Source organism: Triturus cristatus, chromosome 3_2, assembly GCF_964204655.1.
Source record: "Triturus cristatus chromosome 3_2, aTriCri1.1, whole genome shotgun sequence".
NCBI classification, from domain to species: domain Eukaryota; kingdom Metazoa; phylum Chordata; class Amphibia; order Caudata; family Salamandridae; genus Triturus; species Triturus cristatus.
This window is the reverse complement of record NC_140584.1, coordinates 196078350-196102079: the sequence shown is the minus strand read 5'-3', so window position 1 is coordinate 196102079 and position 23730 is coordinate 196078350. Positions and strand designations below refer to the sequence as shown.

General features: G+C 45.3%; 1 protein-coding gene across 1 annotated transcript in view; it reads right to left on the bottom strand.

The window, feature by feature from the left end:
* ESYT3 (extended synaptotagmin 3) overlaps positions 1 to 12161 on the bottom strand; it is a 235185-nt gene extending 223024 nt beyond the window's left edge. The window contains exon 1 of the mRNA XM_085647487.1: positions 10488 to 12161. Coding sequence (XP_085503613.1) covers positions 10488 to 10832 — 345 coding nt within the window. The 5' untranslated portion in view covers positions 10833 to 12161. The remainder of the gene's footprint in view (positions 1 to 10487) is intronic.
* Between the last annotated feature and the right edge of the window lie 11569 nt (positions 12162 to 23730).

Here is a 23730-nt window from a genome sequence, read left to right as displayed (position 1 = left end):
CCAAACCGAGATTTCCAAGTAACTCGTTAAGGGCCCTGGTGATTCACAGCACTGTTTCTCAAAAAATTTCACGACAACAAATTGTCAACCTAATTCAAAACAATGATATGTCCAAACATAGGCGCAGTGATGCACTCAGATTTACCACTGGTCCAAAATCAGCTCTAGCTCATTCAAAATCAGCTCTTGCTCATCCGACACCTACAACAGTTTATTTGAGCCAGCTCATTGCGACACCCGACAGTGAATTTATCTCACCACAGTTATTACAGTTGAAAATATGCCCGTTCAAATTTCACATGTGCCTGCCCACGTGATAGTAGTGACAATATATTGTTGCCTTTGTGCTGCACTTCAAGGACGAGGAGCACCAAATCCTTCTGATCCGGGTACTTTTTGCAATCACAGAACCAGGGAAGAAGGGCATTGTAAATTTGGAGACCGTCTACGAATACATCAAAACAAAGTCAATAAGAAAGGCTCTTTGCCTAAAAAGAGCAATAGGAAAAACCCAAAACACATTAAATCTCATACAAGAAATATCAATCATTGCTACCATAAATATTACATTTATTGAATAGCTAAAATTAAAAACATGTAAATTAATTATGTGGATGTGTACAGCGCAAAACCCTACGCTGGTCACCAAGTCCTCTAGATGAACAGAGCGGTGACTATTGGATTGCTATAGTGTTTCTTGGTCTTCTAAAGCTTAAACGTGCCATTTCCAATCTTTGGCGCTTTTGTGGACCCTTAATATTCAGGTAACAGGATGAGTTTATAGAGAGTAAATTCCGGCGAGTACACAAAAGTTTCAAACTGTAAACTCGTCTTCGCTTCTATCTTTGTTTTCTATGTCCCTCTCAACACCCGCCCCACCATGCCGCCCTTCTTCGGAATGAGAACGCCATCAATATATTAATCTGAAGTTCCACAGTGGAAGGCGGCTGCTGGCCATCAGCAGGATTGCTTTTTCCCCACACTCAAGCAGGTTTAGGACACTTCATTCCTCCCAAGAGAAGCCGTATCCAGGGCATGGCAGTGGGTCTGCTTCATGGGAACAGTGTTGGCTGGATCGAAGGTGAAATTGTGCCACACTGTTTACACCCACTGTTGTTTCAGGGCAGTGTTTGCTTCCAGTTGAAACTAGGAAATGCATAGCAATCAAAACCACTCAAAACCTCAACGCAAAATCCAAATGCCAACTAGAGATTTGCTGGGAGATTATCAAGCACGAGTTAGTAATTTAGAAAACCGGTCAACACATTTGCTGTTGATGTTCTGTTCCTTTATGAACTCCAACTTCTCAAGACAGAGCAGCACAAATTAAATGCTGTTACTATATCAATGTATTCAGCAGTGTAGCGTGTAATGATAGGGATAACTGCCGAGTAGAGCTGTAAACCAGCCATAGTGAAGGGAAAGCAGAGAGATTCTAGGCAATGATCCCATGGTAGAGTCTGGGATTTAAAACAGGATTACAGTTAGAACACTGTTTAACACATGTATACTGTTCACATTATAACAGTATCTGCAGGGAAGACCCTAGGGTGGTACTAAAGCGAGCCCAAGCCATTCTGCTCTTGCAGTGTTCACCCGATTCCTCCGCGACAGCTTACTAAGGAAATTACAGTAGGGTCACCTCCATGGAGTGTCCCGCTGCCGATGATCATCGAGATGACAAGGTGCAGCCGGCCACATCATTACAAAGTTCTGTTAGATGCTGTCAGGTTCTCATCTGTCAAAACATACAGACCAACAGAGACCACAATTGAATAGTGGGCATAGGGTTGAAAATTTCTGGAACAGAGCCCCTGTGACAACTTGTTCCTCTTACTACTAATTTTCTGGCAGACGTGGAGTTTTTCTGCTAGGGGAGACCTGCCACAGGTCCTTTGATCAGTTTACCACATGAGCATGCCATGTTGCTCACTAAGAGAGAACTGGGCTCTGTAAGGATTTTGGGGTTCCCCCAACGTGTTAATCTTTTTAGTATGTGAGACTACCATCCCCATGCCCAGGTGATGGCACAACGGTTTGTGACATAATATACTGGTCCTTTTTAACCTCAACCTCAATGGGTGATGGAGTGGGCGGGGGGGGGGGGGTCTACTGGTGGTCCCTGATAAGTCCCTTTAGCAGGTCATAACTGGAGCACTTCCTTTCCCACGAGTGTCCACTGCATGAGAGTGCTTGGGTATATCTAAGGTGTGACCCAGGAGTCAGTTCGTTCGGTTTATATGAAGCTCCTATGGTACGACAGTGCTCCATATGGCCAGCAGAAGCCATACATCGCCATCTGCCCTTTCCAGGGTGTTTCTATGCACCACTGTTTAAGATTTCCCCACATTCTGGAATGCACTGTATGACCAAGTGTATCGTCTGTCTTTCAATACGCATTCCCAGGAAGGACCTTTTATGATCTGCTGGACACTAGGAGCCCCTTCCAGCAGCATGACCTGAGAGAGTGCAAAACTTGCAGCAATACTTTGGCCTAGCCAAATGGCTGTCGCCCACTTGCACATCCTGTGTTTAGTGTCAGAGACAAGTACAGTTTACCTATAATACACAAGACAAAAGTTGATAGTGTAAATTCCATACGGATGCCATGGAGATGTGGGAGTCTAAAAGAGAAGTGTACTCTGCACGGATTGGTTCTCCCAAAAACGCACGGTTAACGTTAAATTTGACTGGCCATTTGGAAATGCCAATGAGCCCCTGCTGCATATGCAGTGTTCACCTCTTCATACTCACTCCTCAAATAAGTGTGGACAAACAGAGGACCAGGGAAAATATTCACAACAGTTTTTGTTAAAAGGGTATGGAATAAAGGCTGTGTAACATGGACATCATGCCCCTGATCCTCCTGAAAAGGAAGTTGGATTAAGTGCTGGGAACCTGCCTAGCAGCCAAAGAGCCGAAGATCCCATGCCTGTGCTGCTGAGGTACCAAGCACTGCTAAGTCAGACAAAGAAAGGAGAGGCTGCTCTAGTTAAACGTCCAACCTTAAGATGAACACCAGAGCACCTCACGTACCACAGAAGTGAGAAGCACCTAGTGAAAAGGACTGGACATCCATAATCGTCACTGAGGCCAGTGGGACTCTCCGCCACAGCAGGAGACCCAGAGTGCTTGCATCGTTGCAGTCGAACCAAAGTTATCTAGGCCACATGCACAGTTTTGTGACATCGCAGAGACCTAGGCTGACTGACCACTCAAGAGACTTATAAACAGGTAGGTACATTGCACCTGTGCCTTTGACTGATTTCTTAAGCGATACAGTATGTGCATTACTTGATTGAGCGAGCTTAGGCCACCTCCTCCTCTGCTCACTCAGATTTATTACCACAATGCCTCTTGCAAACCAAAGATTCTTATGCTGTTCCACATTACTGACATGAAGGTCACTACTTCTTGCAGAAACATAAAACCAATACTCTGTCTCTGGAGCGCTCATCCATCGGTAGGGATAGCCGGTCTTCCTTTCCTTCCTTAAATTCTCTGCACAAGGGAAATGGAGAAAAACATAGAAAGGGACTTCAATGTCTTCACAGTTGCCAGGGGCACTCTGTAGTGTCCGACTATCTCCCACAAGGTCTTGTGTTGCTTATATCCAACACATTCACTTTCACCAACATGAACAGCCCTGTTTCTTCTTGAGGGAAACAGGCCAGGTGTAGCTATTGTGTGTGGCCTACTAATAAAATAGCTGGCCAATGTATACTTTCAGTTTCTTGACTCTTCTCTCTAGGCTCTCTTTTTATTACCTATGGAATTGCAGCTAGCTAAGTGGCTTGTGTGAAGGCAGGGATTCTAATGCCAATATGTTTGCGTTGTGGCTCCAGCACAGACACACACGCTTGTTAACTCTGCAGAAGAAAGCAAAAAAAAAAAAAAAAAAAAAAAAACACGCAAGAGGGATCAAAATGCATTCAGTAATTAATGGAGGAGTGGAGCAACCAAGTGACAATGTGTACGTGTGTCTTTGGAGAATCCCTTCTACATACGTTCCGTTATCCTTATGGTAAAGCGAATGGCTACTGTTCTGTGCTAGTGAAGAACATTACAGGGGAGGAACTAACACTATGTATGTCCTATGACTGGGAAAAAAGCCAACTGCTCAATTTTTTGCTGTAAAGTTAGATAGCAGAGAAATTCTGGAAATACAAAGAGGAGGAAAATTAAACTTAATGGAGGAGAATTCAATTCAACAGAGAGAGCAATGAAATAAGGATATGCCAAGACCTACAGTGAGGATGATCCTACGGAATGAGGAAGGCTTCATGAAAGCCAGCTGGAGATTTGAAACGATGGGCATATCGAATACATTCATTTGTGAACTGAGTAAAAGTTCTTAAAATTCACTTTTTTTTTTTTTTTACAAGCCTGTCTGAGCCTCATACCCGTTGCCGTATTTTATGCACCCCAAGGTAGAATGCATTATCATAAGGCAACATAACAAGCAAGGTATTTTGATACTGAATTGTTTTTAAATTATGGTTTCATACTGTGACAGTGACTGAAAGATGAAGAGTTTCAGATAAGTATTTTCCTTGTGATTTATACCTGAAAACAGAACAATGCACCAAATGTATCTCCACTTGTAAAATCAGTGTGACGCAAAGAAGCTGGATTTGTTCAAGCAGAATGAACAAAGGGGGCACTCCTAAACACAGGTGGCATTATGAATTGCAATGCACGTGCTGTGTGCCACGGAGAACATGAGGGAAAGTGGACAACCAGGGGCTCCACACTGTTACTCGCAAGACAACGTATCGACATGCCCTTCAGAAGGTAGTTCCTATCTGCAAGATGGCAGCAGCTCAGCGTGCTACATTGTACTGTCACTGCAATCTCCGTCTATTGAAGGGCCAGTGGTTGCAACGAAGGCTCTTTGCAAATTAACAGACTGTGATGAGGTCTGCTTCACTTGCAGGCCTCCATTCCCGACCGTACTGCTGTGCCATCTGAAGAGTACAAACAGAAATGCACCACAGCACGAGCACCTGTGGCCTGCTCCAGAGTAGTAAATCCAGTGCTGGACAGAGCTGACCTGGTCACCGTGTTGTGACAAGCTAGTTAGTACATGTAGTGAGGGAGATGGGTTATCGTTAAGGCAGGGCCTATCTATTGTCCATAAGCAACCAAAGACACCTCTGCATTGTGAGTGGGACTAGAGAACAACCCATGCATTTAGGAGAGACCAGAGTGGAAAATCTCCCACTGCAAACATCATTACCTCGGTCTTATTGTGCTGGGCTTCAGGCAGTACCATGGATTCTCAAGCAAACGACAGGCCATACACGCAGAAGACGTGCACTCACTGCAAGACCTTCATCTGCTCTTACTAGCATTTGCATTTCAAATGTGTACCAGGACCACTGGAGACTAAATGAAGCAATAAGAGACCCAGTGTGGAAATACTGATGTTAAATATTGTAAGGGTCCAGGAAGAACTAAGTGGAAGCAAGCACTCGCGGTTAATCACAGGAGGCTGAAAAGGGATGCAATTCTTGGCTTGAATATGCTCCTTTTGTTTGTGGTTGATGGTTGGAGAGCATCGAACTTCTCAAAAGGGGGGCTGGAGATCAGTGTATTTGCACTTGAGTCTGTTATCTGTCCTTTCAGGTTTTTTCTACTCTGAAGAGCCTCTCTCATTGCACTCTACATAAGAGTGAAAGGGCCTTCAGTGTCATTGATACATGTGTTATGCCTGAAAGGAGGCATTTGAATAGCAGTGCCCAATAAAGGGGCTGCCCTGCACCATTGGACTGGCACTATTAAAAGTGGCCCTCTTTGTGGCCCTTCTTCTGCCCTTTCCCTATCCTGCTTTTCCTCTCTCCAACTCTACCCATCCTTATCGTCACCCCCCACGCAGCCAATCTGAACGTATTCCCATATGCCGGTCTGTTAACCTACCTCTCCTACATCACCTTTCACCCTCAAACATCATGTGAACAACCTCTCCACAAGATCTCAATGTGGTAATCCCCACATCTAAGAAAATTAAGGTTGACTTCTACTCTTTCTGAAGCCTCCATGGAATATACCCGACACGTCCACATGGAGTAGGAAGGGACAAAGAGGAGACAGAGAGAAATCCAAATGATGCCTCTTCGGAGAGTGTTTTCCAACAGCGACACTCTCCCAAAGTGGTAGAATCAACGGGTGAGGGACACTTAGGGTTATACGGTGGTATGCAGCTTCTGGCTGGGGTTGTATCCATGTGAAACATCCTGGCTGGTCCTTCAGTCAGGAAAGGTGTGGATTGACTGGGAACCTGATGGTCAGAATGGAGGAGTGGGCACACAGCTAGCAGCGGGGGGGTGCAGCCGTGCGTCTGATGGAGCACTGGATGGCTCAAAATCCCCTCCAGCCGGGAGGAATTTGTTGAACAGTGCAGCACTTATGTTGTCCTATACAAGAAAGTAAAAATGTGATGTCGCTGTGGTCATAGTACTGCACTTTCTGCTCTTACCCACCACCATTCATCACCATTAAATACAACCATCTTACCTACAGAGACCTAATGCGCAGTGTTTGGAACAGACACAGTGTTTCAGGTACAAATAATTCACACATGATTAAAGACAAAAAAAAAGGCACAGGCAGCCTGCGAAGACACTCTCTGCCCCACCATCTCTTCTAGAATCCACAGACTAATTCTGGGAACCGGCAGGGCAATATTTACGAATGCCTGACTGTGTATCCTGTCTCGTGCATCAGATATAAGCAACCCTTTGACTGGATTAAAGATGACTCGTGCGCACAAAACTGCAATATAGGGGAAAGAAATGCTGCATCACCAGCTCTGTAAACATCTCACTATATTTCATCCCTGGATTTTCACCAGGAATGGTAAATATCGCGTTTATACGTGAAACACTGGACCTTGTTTGGTTGACCAAATGAGTGGGAGCAATGGTGGAAGGAAAGTGGGAGCTTGGGGGCAGAGTCTCAAGAGATTCAGGAAAAATGGTAATTTGTTGTTGATGAGAGGCAGATCACATCTCAGCTGTAAAAAGTACGACCGAAAAAGAAACAGCGGGACAATGCGGAAATTATACAAACATTATGAAACTATTTTTTTTAGCTTGTACTATGATCAAAATCTGATCTGACCGGATGTTTAGCTTTCTGGTGTGAAGGCTCGAAAAATGTACATATTGATTTGATCAGGAACAGACAATGATCCGCTTAAGAAGCATTGCAGCACCAACAGCCCCAAGGGAAGCAGAGGGAAGCAGGGACAAACACAGGCGGAAAACTCCTCGAACAGGCCTCTGCCAACTGTAACCATTTTTTGTTAGCATCACAGGCACGGCACGGGAGGTGGTACATACATGTAAGGGAAATAGGCCCAGCGCCTTTCCACAACACAAGTTGGGTAATGAAAGACCGCATAACAGATACACTGAGGCCCGGTGACTAACACTAATAAACTATAACCCCTTGTGCATTCGGAGAGGAACTCTTAGCAGGAAAAACTTCTAAATATGCCAACATTATTTTGGGGGGGATGGGTTTATAAAGAGCCTGCCTAGCTAGGCACTGTAACAAGCAAACAGGAAACATATCTCACATGGGAGAGATATTTAGGTGTGTTAAAGATAAAATAATGAGGTCACTGCAAGCAAAATGCAGGTGAAAGGCACCAAGAAGCATGCATACATTTGGAGGTCAATTTCTGGGTATTGTAGACCTGAGCTTGCCAAAAGAGGCCTGAATCTGAAATTCTCGTGGGACATTTTTAACCACCGCTCTCACCGTCAAAAAACTTAAACCCTTGAACGACTTAGAAGTGACCACAGATTCATGGTCATTGAATGTCTTCTTAATCAGACTGCATTGTACCGGTTATTACCTCACTAGTTGTTGATCAATGTATTAAGCTAAACATTCCTCGTGAAAAATATGCACCTACTCTACTGTCACACACCGAGGAGCGTAGGCAGGCAGCAACTCATCCTTACACCCCACAGAATCACCAGGTACCTCCGTCGTCACCATGACACAGAAACACAATGTAACCACCGACAAAGCCACACTGACCAAGAATGGGACAAAACACGCGGGCTCATTTTAAAAAGATGCTTCTGGCCACAGAACAGGAAGAGCCAGTCGAGAGGAGATCTCCTCGAGTCGCCTGCCTGCTATAACCAGACCTTTCAGCCACAGCTCAAAGGCAGGCTTGGCGCAGACCTTTAGTAAAAAAAATAAAAAATCCACATTATCATGGAGAATGTGTATGACCTGCGCGACTCTTGGGTTGTGCAATTTCTGCAGGCATGCAACTCTTCTACTGCAAGTCAGAATGTGTTGGATTGTGTGGGGATTCACTTAGCGCTTTATGTACCTATTGCACGGCTCAATGCGCGTTTTGAGTATGTACTCCATATATATAGCAAGTCATAACCCCAACAAGGCCACAGACCGCTGCAGTTTCCATTGGGTTCCACAGCGCCTTTGGGGTGCACTGGCTGGAAGGGGGACAGTAGGCCTATGTGTGAGAAAACGTGGATGAAATGTGTGAGGTCAGTGAGCAGAGTGGAAGTGGTGTTGTTCATTAGAATGGATGCTGTGGTCGGTGTAAGAATAGATGCAGGTAGCTGGTACTTATCTTCATGTGGGTTGTTTTGGGGAGAAGGAGTAGCCACTGACTGCGTGTATACTTCCTAGGGATACCCTGTGCTGGGCCACCAGTTGATCCTCCATCTCAGTAGTTACCACCCATTCATTGTGTGTGAAGCGATGTTATTTGAAATAGGTAGGCTGCTTCAATAAACGACAGGAGCTTGAATAGGGGACTGGAATCAAGGAAGACAACAGCAAAAACAAAAAAAATACATTTGGTGTTTATGAATTTGACAATTTGACCTAGCTTTTTTTTGCTGCATTGAGGGGACTGAATGGGTTTCTTATGTTTGTATTTTGCTACTATTTGAGTTGCAAAAGCACTTACGAACCATGAGTAAAGAGTACTGGGTTTCTTATTGCACGCCATGTTGTGCGCAAAACACGTGTCTGAAAAACCAAAACATTCATTTCTAAACACTGTTGTGAAAATATACAACAAATACATTTGATGTAACCAGAAAAAAAGAGAGCACGGATATTGTGAAAAATGAAGGAGTTCATTGTGAGATGAAGAGTCGTCTGACAGGAATCATCTGACGTGATTTGCTGAAGGAAAAGTTTGCATGGTTCCCTCGGTCAGGCATGCTATTAAAGTCAAACAAGCAATTACTGCAGACGCCTTCCCAATCAGGGCCAATGGGCCGACAGGCTTGTCTTAAATATTGCATACCAATGACTGAGGAAATGCCATACTAATGGTGTAACTGCGGAACACAACATTTCATGCATACCTTTACCAATCAAAGAGCATGCCATTTTGCATTCCAGTCTCAGCGTTGATAATATAGCCAATAATGGTGTAATTCTTAATAATAGCAACATTAAAGCTGCACCTACAAAATTCGTTTATTAACCACCCACTTCTGACATGGGATGACTTGAAATTATACTACTGCTCTTAAGGAATATCTGGAATGATTGAAATTATATGTGGATAATGTATATATTTGTTAACTTTAGAAAGCCCACGCTGTGTACATGTGGCACAATTTTCAACTGCCCAGGAAATACACTGGGATACAGTGTTTATTATTTTGAACAGCAAAGGCTCATTTTTTGGGGGGGAAATCGAAGTTTTCCAAGACGCAGGTGGGTGTGATCTGGTTTTAAAATACAGAGTTTTAAAATGCTCTACGTATAGTATAATATTAGGTATCCTTCACTTCTCAATTCAGTCTCAAAAGTTTCTAATTTTTAATTAATGTAGTACTATTCAGTCCTTTTCCTCTTCATCTTTTCTTCAAATTTCCTTAGTTATCATGCATGGATATTTGTTTACATGCCTTCCATCAATGTTCTGAATCATTCATAGTCCTACATGTATTATTCTAGAAATGATGCTCTATATTATTTCTATTTTAAAGCATACTATGTTTTTCATAACAAAATGTTTATCTTATATAGAAAACTGTGTTCAATAAGGTGTTTGTAAAACTCAAAATAGGTAGACTTTAGTCGTTAAAAAAAAGTTTACAAATACACTTGAGGGTTAAGCTGGGTAGGGGTTGTGGTTTTGGGCGAGTTGGGTCCTGTGAATGGTGTTTTCCTTTTATGTGCGGGCGACTGTGGATTAACATTGGTGGTGTGTAAAGACAGGGGGGGGGGGGGGGAGGGATGATTCCTTATAATTTTAGTTTTGTATTATGTTTATGTAAAATGTCAATGCACCATGCTTTGTGTGATATGTGGCAGTTTGTCTCTGGGTTACAGAGCTCTGCACTGCTTTTGCCAATTGACGAAATAAAATTTGTTGTTAAAATCAAAGTTTACAAATGCTCCATTGGCAGCCTGTGGTCCCACCTCCAGAGACCCCTGTGTGCAGGTGCGGGCGGCCACGCTGCGGTACTCACCCAGGCGGGCAGGTGCTGGCTGCCGATCTGCTTGGAGATGGTCTCCCGCTCCTGCTCCAGCAGCTGGTAGGCCGCAGTCAGGCGGTTCAGCTTGCTTCCCTTGTTCTTCTTAAACCACATCCAGAGCAGGAGGCCGAGCAGCACCCAGCTGACGCCCAGGCCCAGGTATCCGCACAGGTAGACGGGGATGAGGTAGAAGACGGCCCTGCACAGGTAGGACAGCATCTCCAGCAGCAGCAGGTTCATGGCCGTGGGGGAGAACTCCTTCTTCTGGGAGGGCTCCGGGGTCCCCCCTCTCTGCTGGGGGCCCGGATCCCTGTTGGCTGCCCTTCCCTGCTCCCCCATTCTGCTGCCAGAGCACACACGAGGGTGGTCCGTGAGGAAAAAGGACCAGGGCACTGTGGGAAAACCGACCAGGTGAGGTCCCGAAGTTGGAGCTACAGAACTCCTAAGAACAGTGGCGATCAGGGACTGAGTGGAGAGATGCCCGGGGGAGATCCGGCCGAGGGGAGTGAAGCCTGTCAGCGGAATCACTATTGCAGACAGCGCCTGGAGAACGAATGCTCAAAAACCAGGCACTGACCTCCGACACGAATGGCCTCAGGTGCGTGTGTGCGTAAGGGGAGGTCCGACTGCCAGCACTTATTTCTGTCAAGCCACAGAGGGTCGGACACACAGCCACAGTCCAGGTAGTAGGGTCCGACTCCCAGCTGCACAACTCCCTGCCCGGATACCAACAAGGCCACTGTCGGGTCAGCAGAGAGTGAAGCCCGGGTACACACCTCCTTGTCCGGGCAGCGAGGCTCGGGTACACAATTATCTGTCCGGGTTCAGCCAGGGACAGGTACACGGCTGTCTGACCAGGCACAACACTCCCTGTCCACAGAGGTTCGACGACGGGTGCTGTGGTAAAGAACACCCAGTCAGAGGTGTGCGACGGTCCACGCGGGGTCCAACTGCCCGGGGGCTTCTGTTCCACAAGACTGGTGTAGGGGTGGGCTCCTGGACCGCAGCGCGGTGTACTGCTCTGTCAGAGGCTCGTACACGGGCCCCTCTGTGCACTGCTCCAGGTGTGCGCCGTGCAGTGCCGGTCTCAGCGCTGCCAGTGGGGTCTCAGGTCCGGTGGTGTCTCAGGTCCGGCGGCGCTCTCCCTCCCTCTCTGAGCTGCCCGGTCCAGGGCTGCGCGGTTTTATTCCTCTCCTGCCGGTGTCTCATCCCGCGCCCGCCATCGCAGCAGCAGCCGAGGCCGTGAGTCTCCCGATAGGTATGTATGTCTACCTCCGGACAGGCGGACGAGGAGGCGGGGCCAAGGTGAAGATGAGCCCGGGCGTCCACGCCCCACCCATGGGTGACAGCACTTCACTCTGAGGAGACTCGGGAGCGCAGAGACGAAGTCCCGGAGCGGGGCCAGCACGCGGGGGCCCCGCCGAGGTACACAGGCCGTGCCCACCGCAGCTCAGGAGGCCACACCCGAGGCAAGGGTGAGAGACGGAGGAAAAAAATAAGGCGGGAGTTGGGGTTCAATTACGGCACCACGCTCGCGCTGGTTCAGCCGCCACCCCTATCTCAAACCAGGACAGCACTTCAGAAACCCTTGGGAGATATTACCACACCCGGTCTCATCTAGGCTCAGACATAGCGAGCCGTGCCGAGAACTACGAAACTCTGGTAATTAGGGCACTGCCCATCGAGACCACACCCACCCGTAGCGTGCCCTTTCACCAGGACCAGGCTGTCGCTCAGGAGCTACAAAACTCTTGTAATTAGAGCACTCCCTCTCGTGGACACACCCGGCCTGACCACGCCCCCACGAGGAGGGCGTGTCCGTTCGGTGGGAGCTCGTCCAAGGCCATCCTTTGGAGCTCAGCACTCCCTCCTCTGCCCGAGGGCTCCCAAGCGAGAATGCTCGACGGTCCACGCAGAGGCTGCGCTGCCGTCCAGGCTACGAGCAGCGCTGGAATTGGTACAAGCATTTGCAATTAGGGTGACCAACTGGCATTGGTGCAAATTCAGGACGGTGAGTGTAAAAATTCAGGACAAAGGGTCAAAATTCAGGACACAAATTCAGGACAGGAGGTCAAAATTCAGGACAACTTCAGGACAATAGGTAAGTTTTACAGACACATCAGAGGAGGTCGCGCAATAGTATACAAGTAAGCCCAGCCATATCCAAACATATTCAACCATTTGCAAACCTATCCATCATGTATCCTTCCATCTATCATTTCACTCATCCTTCCCTTCATCCATTCTTTCACTCATCAATCCATTATCCATCCATCCACCCTTTCACCCTATCCATCGGTACACTCATCCATCCACTCTTCTACCCATCCATCCAGCCATTTACCATTTCACCCATCCTTTCACTTACTCATCCATCCACCCAGTCACTCATCCTTCCACCCATCCACCCTTTCAGTCATCCATCCTCCCTTTCTCTATCGACCCTTTCACTTAGCCATCCTTCCATCCATCCACCCACCCATCCATCTACTCATCCACTCATGAATCCATCCATTGACCCTATCACTCATCCATCCTTTCTCATCCATCTATCCTTTCACTCCTTCACTCATCTATTCATCCTTTTGTCCATCTACCCTCCCTTTCACTCACTCATCCATCCTTACACCCACCTTTTCACTCATCCGTCCATCCATTCACCCTTGCACTTATCAATTCATCAATCCGTCAATCATTTCACTCATCCATCCACCCACTCACTCATCATCCACTTTTTCACTCATCCATCCTTTCACTCATCCATCCACCCTTTTACCCATCCAGCTACCCTTCCACCCATACATTCAGTTATTTACCTTTTCTCTCATCCATCCCGCCACTCACTCATCAATCCATCCTCTCTCATTATCCATCTATTCAATCTTTCATTCGTCCATTCACCCTTTCACTAATTCATCCAGCCATCCCTTCACTTACCCACTCGCCCAACTTTTCGTATCAATTTTGAGCTGAGCCTTTTTGACAAGAGGCCCATCAAGAACTTCACCCTTCCTGAAGGAGCCATTCCAGGACTGGGACAGAAGCCACCCAGGGCGGAGACGGGATCCACCACTGGGGGGGAGACAGGAGCCAACACTGGGGGCTTGGGGGGGGGGGGGTAGGAGCCATCACAGGAGGGGGAACAGGATCTACCAGGATGTGCACAGGGGTGGGCATGCAGTATTCTAGTATCATCTTGGTCTCTTCCAGGGTGGGGTAGGGATCCTCACCCCCTCCTGGACAGGACAACGAAAAGACAGGCTCTCTTTCCAAAATGTTAGTTTTGCCATCCCCCACTGTGATGTACTGTACTTAAAGAAGATACTCCAAGAGAACTGATTTAACTGATTGTCCTCCATACTTTGTTAATCAGTGTGGGTGCGATTGCGCCATTTCCTTTTTATTTCTTTATTACATTATAGACTGCATGTTTGAAGAACCGAGGTTTGCTTACAATTTAGTGACAGTAATTAAGTTCTGTGAAGAGAACCAGGTGGTGCCTCGGTGTAATCAGGGCCGGTTTTAGGATGTTTGGGGCCCTGGGCAGAAAGGAAATGTGTGAGGCCCCTCTAAATTGCAGAGACATGAAGCATTCAGGGCTGTTTGCATCTGAATAGATGCCCCTGCTCCTGAAGCTGCAGCCCCTCCCTCTCAGTCACTTTCAAGCACCTCTTAACAGCTCATCAAGGGCTGAAGGTGTGAGGGTTGCCATCCCGCTGTGCCTCTCCAATGCTGCTGGGATCTGAGCTTTGGTACTGCATCGGAGTCAAGAAGGGAGGTGGGTGGAAGCTGTGCCTGCTTTAGGGTGTTGCGACCGGTGCCTGGTTAAAATTACAGACAAATGGCGTCCGTTAAAGAATCCTTCACGGACAACGGACAGACGGCCGAAATTACGGACTGTCCGTGAAATTTACGGACGGTTGGTCACCCTATTTGCAATGCAATCGGTCTTGCATTAGTGGAAGATAGAGCTATTGGCGTTGTAAATGAGTCAATGACAATGCATTTTAGTCATGTTTTTTTGTTTGCAGTGGAGGATTGTTTGACATATTTAAAGAGATAGGAAGGAAAGAGGATGGAGATAAAACAGTGGAAAGCAGGGCTTAAAAAGAGCAGAGAGAAAGAGAGAGGAAGTGCAGGTTGGTAGAAGAAAGAGGGAAAAGGTGAAACCAAGACTGGTTCTCTTCCCTTTCAGGACCATATAAGTATTTCGGCATGCAACACAATATCCTGGGTTCTACAATATCTACTGATAGAAGAAAGAAATCTTTATTCGGTTTTTCAGACAGAAAGAACCATAAAAGCACAATGACAGATAAAAAATAATGCACAAAAAAAAACTTGATGTACAGAGATAAAATACCCGTGTTAAAATATGTATTAAAAACAACAGACACAATTAAGCATATATCATAATAGCAGCAATTCTAGACAATTAACTCACCCTGCTGTTTCTGAGTTTTAAGGCAGTTTTTAGAAAACCAGTCAAAAATAATGTACTTTCGGGGTTTAACATTTGTAAATAACAAAGGGCTGGTCTAACCTGGGTAAAATTCTGTTTTTTTAAAAGGGGCTTTAGATAGAACCTCCGGGGTAAATCGTAAAAAGGACAAATAAATAAAAAGTGCACCAAATCCTGCGGAGACTCATTGTCGCAGCCGCAGTTTGGTAACACTTGACCATGATGACAACCCCTTGGAACAGTTAAAAGAAGATGAAAATAGTCCAGCCGGAACCTAATTAACAGGTATCGCTCAAAGCCCGACAAGGGCCATGATAAATAAGGCTCCATAAAAAATGTAGTTTTCAACAGGGCATGTTTTCGAACACTCGGTTTGTTTAATTCCACCTCTTCACGATTCATTTGTCGTGATAAGAAAAAGTTTTTCCTCACAAACTCTACATCAGCAAGTTTAATCGACTCAGGATTAAAAAAAGGTTCTGAGCGCCCCATAACAGAAAAGCAGTCTTTCAGATATTTTAGCCAAGGGATTTTAAGCATATTATCCATAGATATTACTTCCCTTAGAACTAGGTGATTTAAAATCAGATCTTTATTTAGCCAACATTTTAACCAAAAAGTTAGTGGCCGTAGTGCTAGAATGTCACTAATAAAAGGTGTACCAGTTTCTTCATGCACTATTTGGTTGGGAGTCCCCTTTGGAACCCCCAACAGTTGTTTCAGGAAGATATTTTCTGCCACCACGATATCATTAACTGCCGCATACCCCCAAAGTTCACTGCCGTAACTCCCTATTGCCACACTCTTTGCCTGGTAGATCTTTAATAGTGCAGCAATAGGTCGATTACCCATTTACCTGGCAAAATTAAATATTGCAGCATTAACCAGAGTTATCTCCCCCCTTTTCCTTTGGAGTAGTGGACCCCATTTCAACTGGTCATCGAACAACACTCCCAAATAAGAGAATGTTCTCGTTGTGGGGACCTTCTCCTCATTAACCCTAAATAAATATGGTTTCTTAGGGCGCTGCCCCACCTGCATTATAAAAGATTTAGTGTTGTTAATCGATAGGTCACGAGCTTCCATGAAACTATGAAAAGCGTTTAATAGGGTTTGGAGACCTCTTGCGGTCCTAGCCAAGAGGACAGCGTCGTCCGCATATAATAATACAGGCAAACCCTTGCGGCCGACATAGGGGTAATCGGTACCAGTATTTAATAAAAACTCCTCCAAATTATTAATATATAAATTAAAGAGAAAGGGGGCCAAAATGCAGCCCTGCCTAACACCCCTATGAACACTAAAATCCCTCGACACCCTTAGATCCTGTGAATACCTCACGTTGGCCTTGGTATCCTGATGCAGGTCCCTCAGAAGGTTAACCAAATTAGGCTCCACCCCCATGGCGCCCATGGCCTCCCAGAGCTTCCCCCGGTTGACACAGTCAAACGCGGAGGAAAGGTCCATGAACGCCATGTGGATGGTGCCTTGCCGAGCCATGGTATATTTCCCCAGGACCGTGTACAGGTTAAGGCATTGCGCTATTGTTGAGTGGCCAGGCCGAAACCCATATTGGATTCTGGAGATGATCCCGTGCTCATTGGTCCAGGCTGTTAACCTGTTCAGGATTACTCCACCCACTACCTTGACCACAGAGTCGATAAGCGAGATCGGCCTGTAACAGGTAGTTCTATTACAGTCACCTTTCTTAAATACTGGCACTATCATAGATGTCCCCCAAGACCTGGGGCAGCCATGTTCTGCAGCTGCGTTAAACACAGCGGTAAGAACTGGCGCCCAAAGAGATACTTTGGATTTAAATAAATCCGGGGGCATACCGTCTGGGCCAGGTGCTTTGTTATTTGTCAACCCCATGATACCCTTCGCAACCTCGCTAATTGTAAAAAGTGGTAGAGTTACACTTTGATCACCTCTGTCTACCTCTATCTGACTAATATTGCTGTTGAAGATGAAACTAAAGTGGGATACCCACTCATCTTCAGTGATATTGGTGCCAACTGAGTTGTCCCCTACCATATCAAACACGGGTTTGTTAATAATACCCCAGAATCTTTCGCTGTTACAAAGGGTATTGGGGTCTAACAGATCTTGCCAAAATTTGTCCTTTATTTCTGCCTTGCGCTTTGCCAAGGCCTTTTTATAGGACAGGCGTAACGACCTGATCAATGTGGGATCCCTAGGGCTAATCTTCAAAGCCGCCTTTAGCTCTCGACCAACTTTTGAACAGGAATGGTCAAACCATTTGGGGTCCCTGCAAGGAGGGCCCGACGTTGGTACAGTTAACATTTCACCTACTTTTAAAACAATCCCGTCAAATGCTAAGAGAATATCTGGGGGAAGGGATACAGAAGACACACATAATGATAACTCAGGGGCACAGGTTTTATGGATCTTATCATATAGTTGATCTGAATTCACCTTAGAACATTTTAGGCGACGCCTTCCATCCGTGCATTTCAGGACACCACAGGTTGGCGTCTTTTCCCGTAAATTTAAGAGGTTGCCAACCATTGAGATACATACAGGGTTATGATCACTATATGCGTTTTCCTGGATTTTAAAGCCTGAAATAATTGATTGTAGGCCGTTGGAGAGAAGGATATGATCAATAAACCCCCCCCCCCCCGAAAGTCCTTTAAATGTGGGAACAGGCTGGTAACTACAAACATCAACCAAAGACATAGCTGAAATTAAATCAAATTCATTTAATAATTGGTTCAGCATGTCTCCCCGGCCAGAGTGTTCAAAGTGAAGACCCCCCATCCTATGGCAACCTAAAGTTCCCATTGCAGTATTCATGGGGCTCCCACAAGGGTGCACATTGAAGTCCCCCATAATGAGGATCTGGTGGAACAGACTTTCACAGTGATTCCGAATGAAATCATACAGTTCAACAATCCTACATTCCCCTCTTGGACTTACAGCATTGTAAAAGTTAATCAGGGTCACTGTTACTTCAGTAAGGTAGGGGGGGAAGGTCAACATGCAGGCTAGAGTAAAAGAACCTGTGTCCACATGTTAGTTCTGTTAACAATGCTAATGTTTTGCAAACATGCATCTAACATGCCGACAATTACGTACAACCCATGTACTGTGAGCCAAGTAAAACCCTCTGTGTAACACAAAGAAAGCCCGTGTCACAATGCAATTCCCAGCATGCATCAGGTTAAAGCATATAAAGCTTGTTATGAGAAAACGTCCCAAAATCAATGGAAAACAAATGTCATCACAGTTAGTAGGTGCGCAACAATGAAAAACAGTGTTTAGTGACGTAGATGAAGGAAAAAGTGCACAAGGCTATATTTATTTTATTTTTATTTATTTATTGAGTTTTATATAGCGCTGGCTAGACCCAGAGATATCAGAGCGCTTTACATGAGAAACATGGTTACAAAGATACATCCGTTTTTGGAGCTTAGTTACAGGTATTATGAGTACAAAAGCATAGCTTAAACAAGAGGAAAAAAAATAGGGAAGGGGATAGAAGGCTAGGGGAGAGAGGGAAAGAATAGGGGAGGTAGAGGAGAATAATGGAGGGAAGAGGAGGGGGAGGGTATAGGAGGTACAATGGGGAGACGAGGAAAAATAGTGTCCAACGTCCGGCTGGGTAGGTGACGGCCGAGCGGTGAACCAAAGCCAAACTCCTCTATAGCTGCACAGGACAGCTCCACCAGTCATCGGCCAAAGGTTGCTCGGGCACCGCAGTACATACAAAGAAGGTTATAGTTTCCGCCTAGAGGGCATAGTCCAAAAAGTTCCCTCGATCACGGTGTACGGTGCTGTGCTCCCAGAGGTAATGGGGTAAAAAACCCAGGCCTCTGCTGTGGGAGACTCCCTAGTCGCTGTGCACTCTCTCAGAGGGGTCTCTGAGACTCCAGGGTATAAATGCTGGATCCCTCCCCAACAAGGGGAGAAGGAGTGCTTTGGAAAGGGGCCCACTCATGGTGGCCATTATTAGATAATTGGTGTGTCAGATGTCCCCAGAGGTGACCTTAACAACCTAATATCGCTTCCATAGAGGATATATGTATCCTCTATAATGTATATGTTATCGGAGCAAGCCATTCAGATGCAGTTTGCACTAGTCCCCAGGCTGACTCTCAGCCTCCAGATCCTGGTTTCAAAGTGCGTTTCCCACCCCTCCCCGCTGGCGTCTCTTCGGTGCGATGTGTAATGCAAAAAGTGCAAACCTTTAGAATGGACAAAGTAAAAATGTGACTGCAAAGAAAAAAAACATGAAATCATGAAACACTGCTCTGCAGTTTAAAGATGTGAGAAATCTCAGTGAAATAAGGATGAAAAGTACCTGGAACACTGGATCAGAAACTGACTAGACAAGCCAAGAATTTTGCAGGAAATCAGAGCACCGTATTAGACAGTATGTGGCAGCAATGAAAAAAAGACAAAAAATTGGGGTTTAGGAATAAATAACCCAGACTTACTCAATAATGAACTAATCCCGAGACAGGACGTGTGCACACAGCCTCTTGGTGAATGAAAATGGGGATCGCAAGTGATGTTATTAAGTAACGCAAGGTTACGCACCACGTTTAGATTGATAGAAACTGAAAACAGACTCCCCATCCTTGATTAATCATGCGCTACAAACCCGAAAGTGAATGGGGTGCAACCAGTCTACCATGGGAGGATTAAATCCAGATAAGGTGAAATACAAGCATTTGCAATGCAATAGGTCTTGTATTACTGAAAGTCTGAGCTATTGGCGTTGCATTATTATTTGCAACGCCAATAGCTCAAAATTTTAGTAATGCGAGACCTATTGCATTGCAAATGTTTGTTATATTAGGTGCATAGGAAGAGAAAGGGAGAGAAGGAAGTTGGGTGGCCGTGCCGAAGAAAATAAAGGTGTGGCCCCCATTATTAAAATGAAAGGAAAAAATAGAGTTTGTTGAGCGGCGGAGAAAAAAGAAAGGCGCAGCTTGCTACACTCTATTTTTTCAATATTGTACGTTTTTCTAAGCAGCGCAGCACGCCCCCTGTGCTGCGCTGTTCACTAAAAGCAGATAATATAAAAAAAAAATAGAGCTTGGCGAGTCTCACCAACGAAAAGAAAGGTGCTGCTCACCAAACTCTATTTTTTCAATATTGTAAGTGTTTCAATTGCAGCGCAGCATGCTGCCTGTGCCACATCGATTACCAAAAGCATATAATATAAAAACAATAGAGTTTGGCGAGCCGCACCGATGAAAAGAAAGGTGCAGCTCGCCAAACTCAGTTTTTTCAATATTGTAGGTTTTTCGTAAGCAGTAAATTCCACTTAAACTCAATACATTCTTACTTTCTTTACCTCCTGTTACCTCCAGTAAGCCCCATACAGCTGGTTTGCTGAGAGTGCTCAAAGGCCACGCCCCCTTTTTACACGATTCTGCAAACGCGGCTCCTGGCGCACTGCTGCTCTGTGGATGAAGTTCCCTTGTGTCCTGAGGTCCTCTGGACACAAGAGGACCTCATCGCCCCACCAGCAAATGAAAACAGAAACTAACATGTAGCCTTACGGCTAGAGCAGTCGACCTCGAAGCTGGGGAACTGTGTTTGTGTCTCGGTAATGACGCTCAACATCCTGTGATTCTGGGCAAATCACTTAATCTCCCCGTGCCTGACAAAAATGAATGTGTCCTTGTGTAAAGAAACTGGTGCTCATGTAAAGCGCTCTGATACCTGATATCTTCGGGTCTAGTTTGCGCTATATAAAACTCTTAAAAAACAAAAAAAAACAAAGCTCAAAACCCAGGCAACATTAGAGTGACATTTTTGGGTGATTGCTTGCGATGCAGGATTGGGTGAGAAGAACAGTTTTTTTTTAAACTCTACACAGTATGGCTCCTTTAAAAAGCCCCATTATGGGTCCATTCTGTTGCGGTGGGGCTTTGATAGGCATTATAACAGTGATGAGAATTGATTGAAGGCTAACGTTGAGTTGTGTAAAAAACAATTACAAAAATGTAAAGGCCCCTTTCAAAAGTTGGGTGCTGTGGAAGGTACCTTTGCAGTTCTTAGAATTTTTAGGTATGGTCTGGAGACAGCATTAAATGTATCACCAGCCTCCTGTTTCCCAAAATTTCATTATAAAAATATAATAAAAATATATAGAGAAAGAGGTACTTTCAGTTTGCCCTGTTCAACCATTGGCCAGTTCACATGTCATTCACATTTTGCTTCCATCCAACACAGCACGCATAGCTGCCAAGTTTCCTAGGTCCATGTGTGATTTGCTACTCCAGTCCAGGTTTTTTTTTCCTTCTCATTCTGGAACTTGTAGTCCTGTTTTATAATGGCCCAATAAAACCTGGACTAGAACAATACATAACGCATGTACCTGGGAAACTAGGCAGATCTGCATACCGTATGTGGCACTGGGTCAGCCCGCTTCACCTATTCTGCACTCTTCAGTATGATGGATGACATTTTGCATCTGCTCACCTGACTAAAAACATACTCCAGTGCCAGGACCGGTGGGCCAATCTCTTCTTTCATTTCATGTTTATTTTTTTTGTGATGGATCTTTATTTATTTACTGTATTTATTTGAAAACATAACCACGCAATATTTAAAATGACAGCATGTTTGCCTTTTATTAATTTTATACTTCCAATGCATAATACACGGTTGCACAAAATAAATACAAATCATTGTAGGCCTGCTAGTTTACTTGAATGGGCCTAGCTCCTTGTGGTATTTACAAAACTCAAGTAGGGATCCTCTTTCCGGTTTCCAAGTAACTAGAAATTCCTTACAGTCTTGGCGGCAACTGGCAGGCTTCGTGCCCGGCTGATTCACCTTTCAGCTCAGACCTGATTTTCCTGTCTCACTGCTTGCTCCCTCTCTCCGCAGTTTCGTGGGGCCTTGTCTTGCTTCTCGATTACTTCATGGCGTACTATTTTAATTTGAATCCGAAGTTAAACCTGTATCTCTTGCAATTCAATGCGTGACTCTATGTCAATTGAAGATGTATGTAATGTGTAATCTAGAATGCCTGTTGACTAATAAATTCCATGGCGGTACATAATTTTTGACTGTTCTTAGTAGAAAAACCAAGCGCACTTCTTTTGGAGACCCAAACTCCATGATTTTTAAGAAGTGTCTTTCCATGTTTGTGGTTGAGGAGGTGTGATCATTTCTTGCCAGGTATCTTTATATTATTATAAATAGCCAATTTGCTAGTCTCAGAAAAATGTTATATCTACAATTTACAAAGTAAATATCCGTGCCTATTTAACATTGGAGTTAAGTTGACTCCGAGTATGTCAACGGGCAAATCACATTCTCCCAAAACAATACTCATTCTTCTACAGAAAAATCAGAGGTCAGAAGATGTGTCCCTGAGCTCCCTTCCCTGAGTGGCTTGGAATCAAAACTAAGCTGGTAACCAAAAACAAACCAGTCAAAAATATTCACACCAGCCCCTCGCTTTTTCAGCCTGGATCTTCCTATACGCATGCGGCCTCCAACCCTTTGCTGAAGAACATCTGCAGGACTTGTGCCCTTCAATTGACTGCCGACGAGAGTTTGGTCAACGATCAGGTATTATGGGCAGCTGGAGCAAGACGTGTCTACCCGATCAACTGTAATTGGAAGACAAACCAGGGTATAACCCCAGAAACGGACTTGTTTTGATATGTAAGAATTCAAATCTACCTCTGTGACGCTGACCTACATAAGGGGAATCGCCCAGGGGAGGTGTGGACGTGTGGAGTCGCCTGCTAGTATGTGTAATGATCAAAATAACCCTAGCAAAGATGGCTATGCTCCCCCGCCTCATACATTATTTTACTACTCTTCCGATATGGGCGCTAAAAACCTTCTTTACAGGATTGTATTGTTTGTTGGTGCAGTTGATGTAGGTGTTTGGCAAACACAACGTTGCTCTTGATAAAGTAAAACCTTTAATTACTGAGGGTAGCCTTGGCACACTGTATTTTGAATACTACAGCTTGGCAGCAGAAATGCAATGGCTGGCTGGGGCAGGGGATAGGGGCGGCACACCCACACAACATTGGATAGCTTGGGAACATGCAGGCCAAGGGTATATTGACAAGTTTACTTTTGAGGGGTACAGGCCCTCTGTATGGCGCTGAAATGCTGGTGCAGATGCGCTTTATTAACCAAACAGTCCTAGTGTAGGCCCGTTCCTTGCCTTGGTAGGCCAGCATACGCCGCAGGGTCACTTCAGAACTGGGCAAATCATGCCCTGGTCCTGGGTGGGAGTGGCAATGATGGGCGACTGCTACTCCTCAGGGGTGTTGAAAGACATTAGAGCAATGGACCAAGGGCAATGGACTCATAGCAGGACAATTTATTTGATGTAGCTCCCTTGTCCGCTGTGGAACAGGAACCTCAAATCCATGCACTGCTTCAAGCGCTCACCTTGAGCTATGGCAAAAGGCAGATCCCCTGGATGAAAGGGCCTTAAGCTTCATCTTGAGGCCAGTTTAAATAGTGTTATAAGTAAGTGGGACCTGGATCTTGGAAGGGAGTTGATTGGTGAGGTCTGGAAGAAGACTTTGGAAGACATCCAGTTTCCAGGAATTCCCAAGGTAAATATATCCAACTTAATTGCATTCACAGAGCATATATTGAATTCCAAAAGGCTCAGTGTCATGCATGCACAAGCCACTCTATCATGCCCCAGATGTATTCATGTTGATGTGGGCTTCTTCCACATGCCCCATCATTAATTGGTATTGGAAAATTGTCACTAAGGGAGGCCTGATTATAATGGCGGTCAGACGAGTG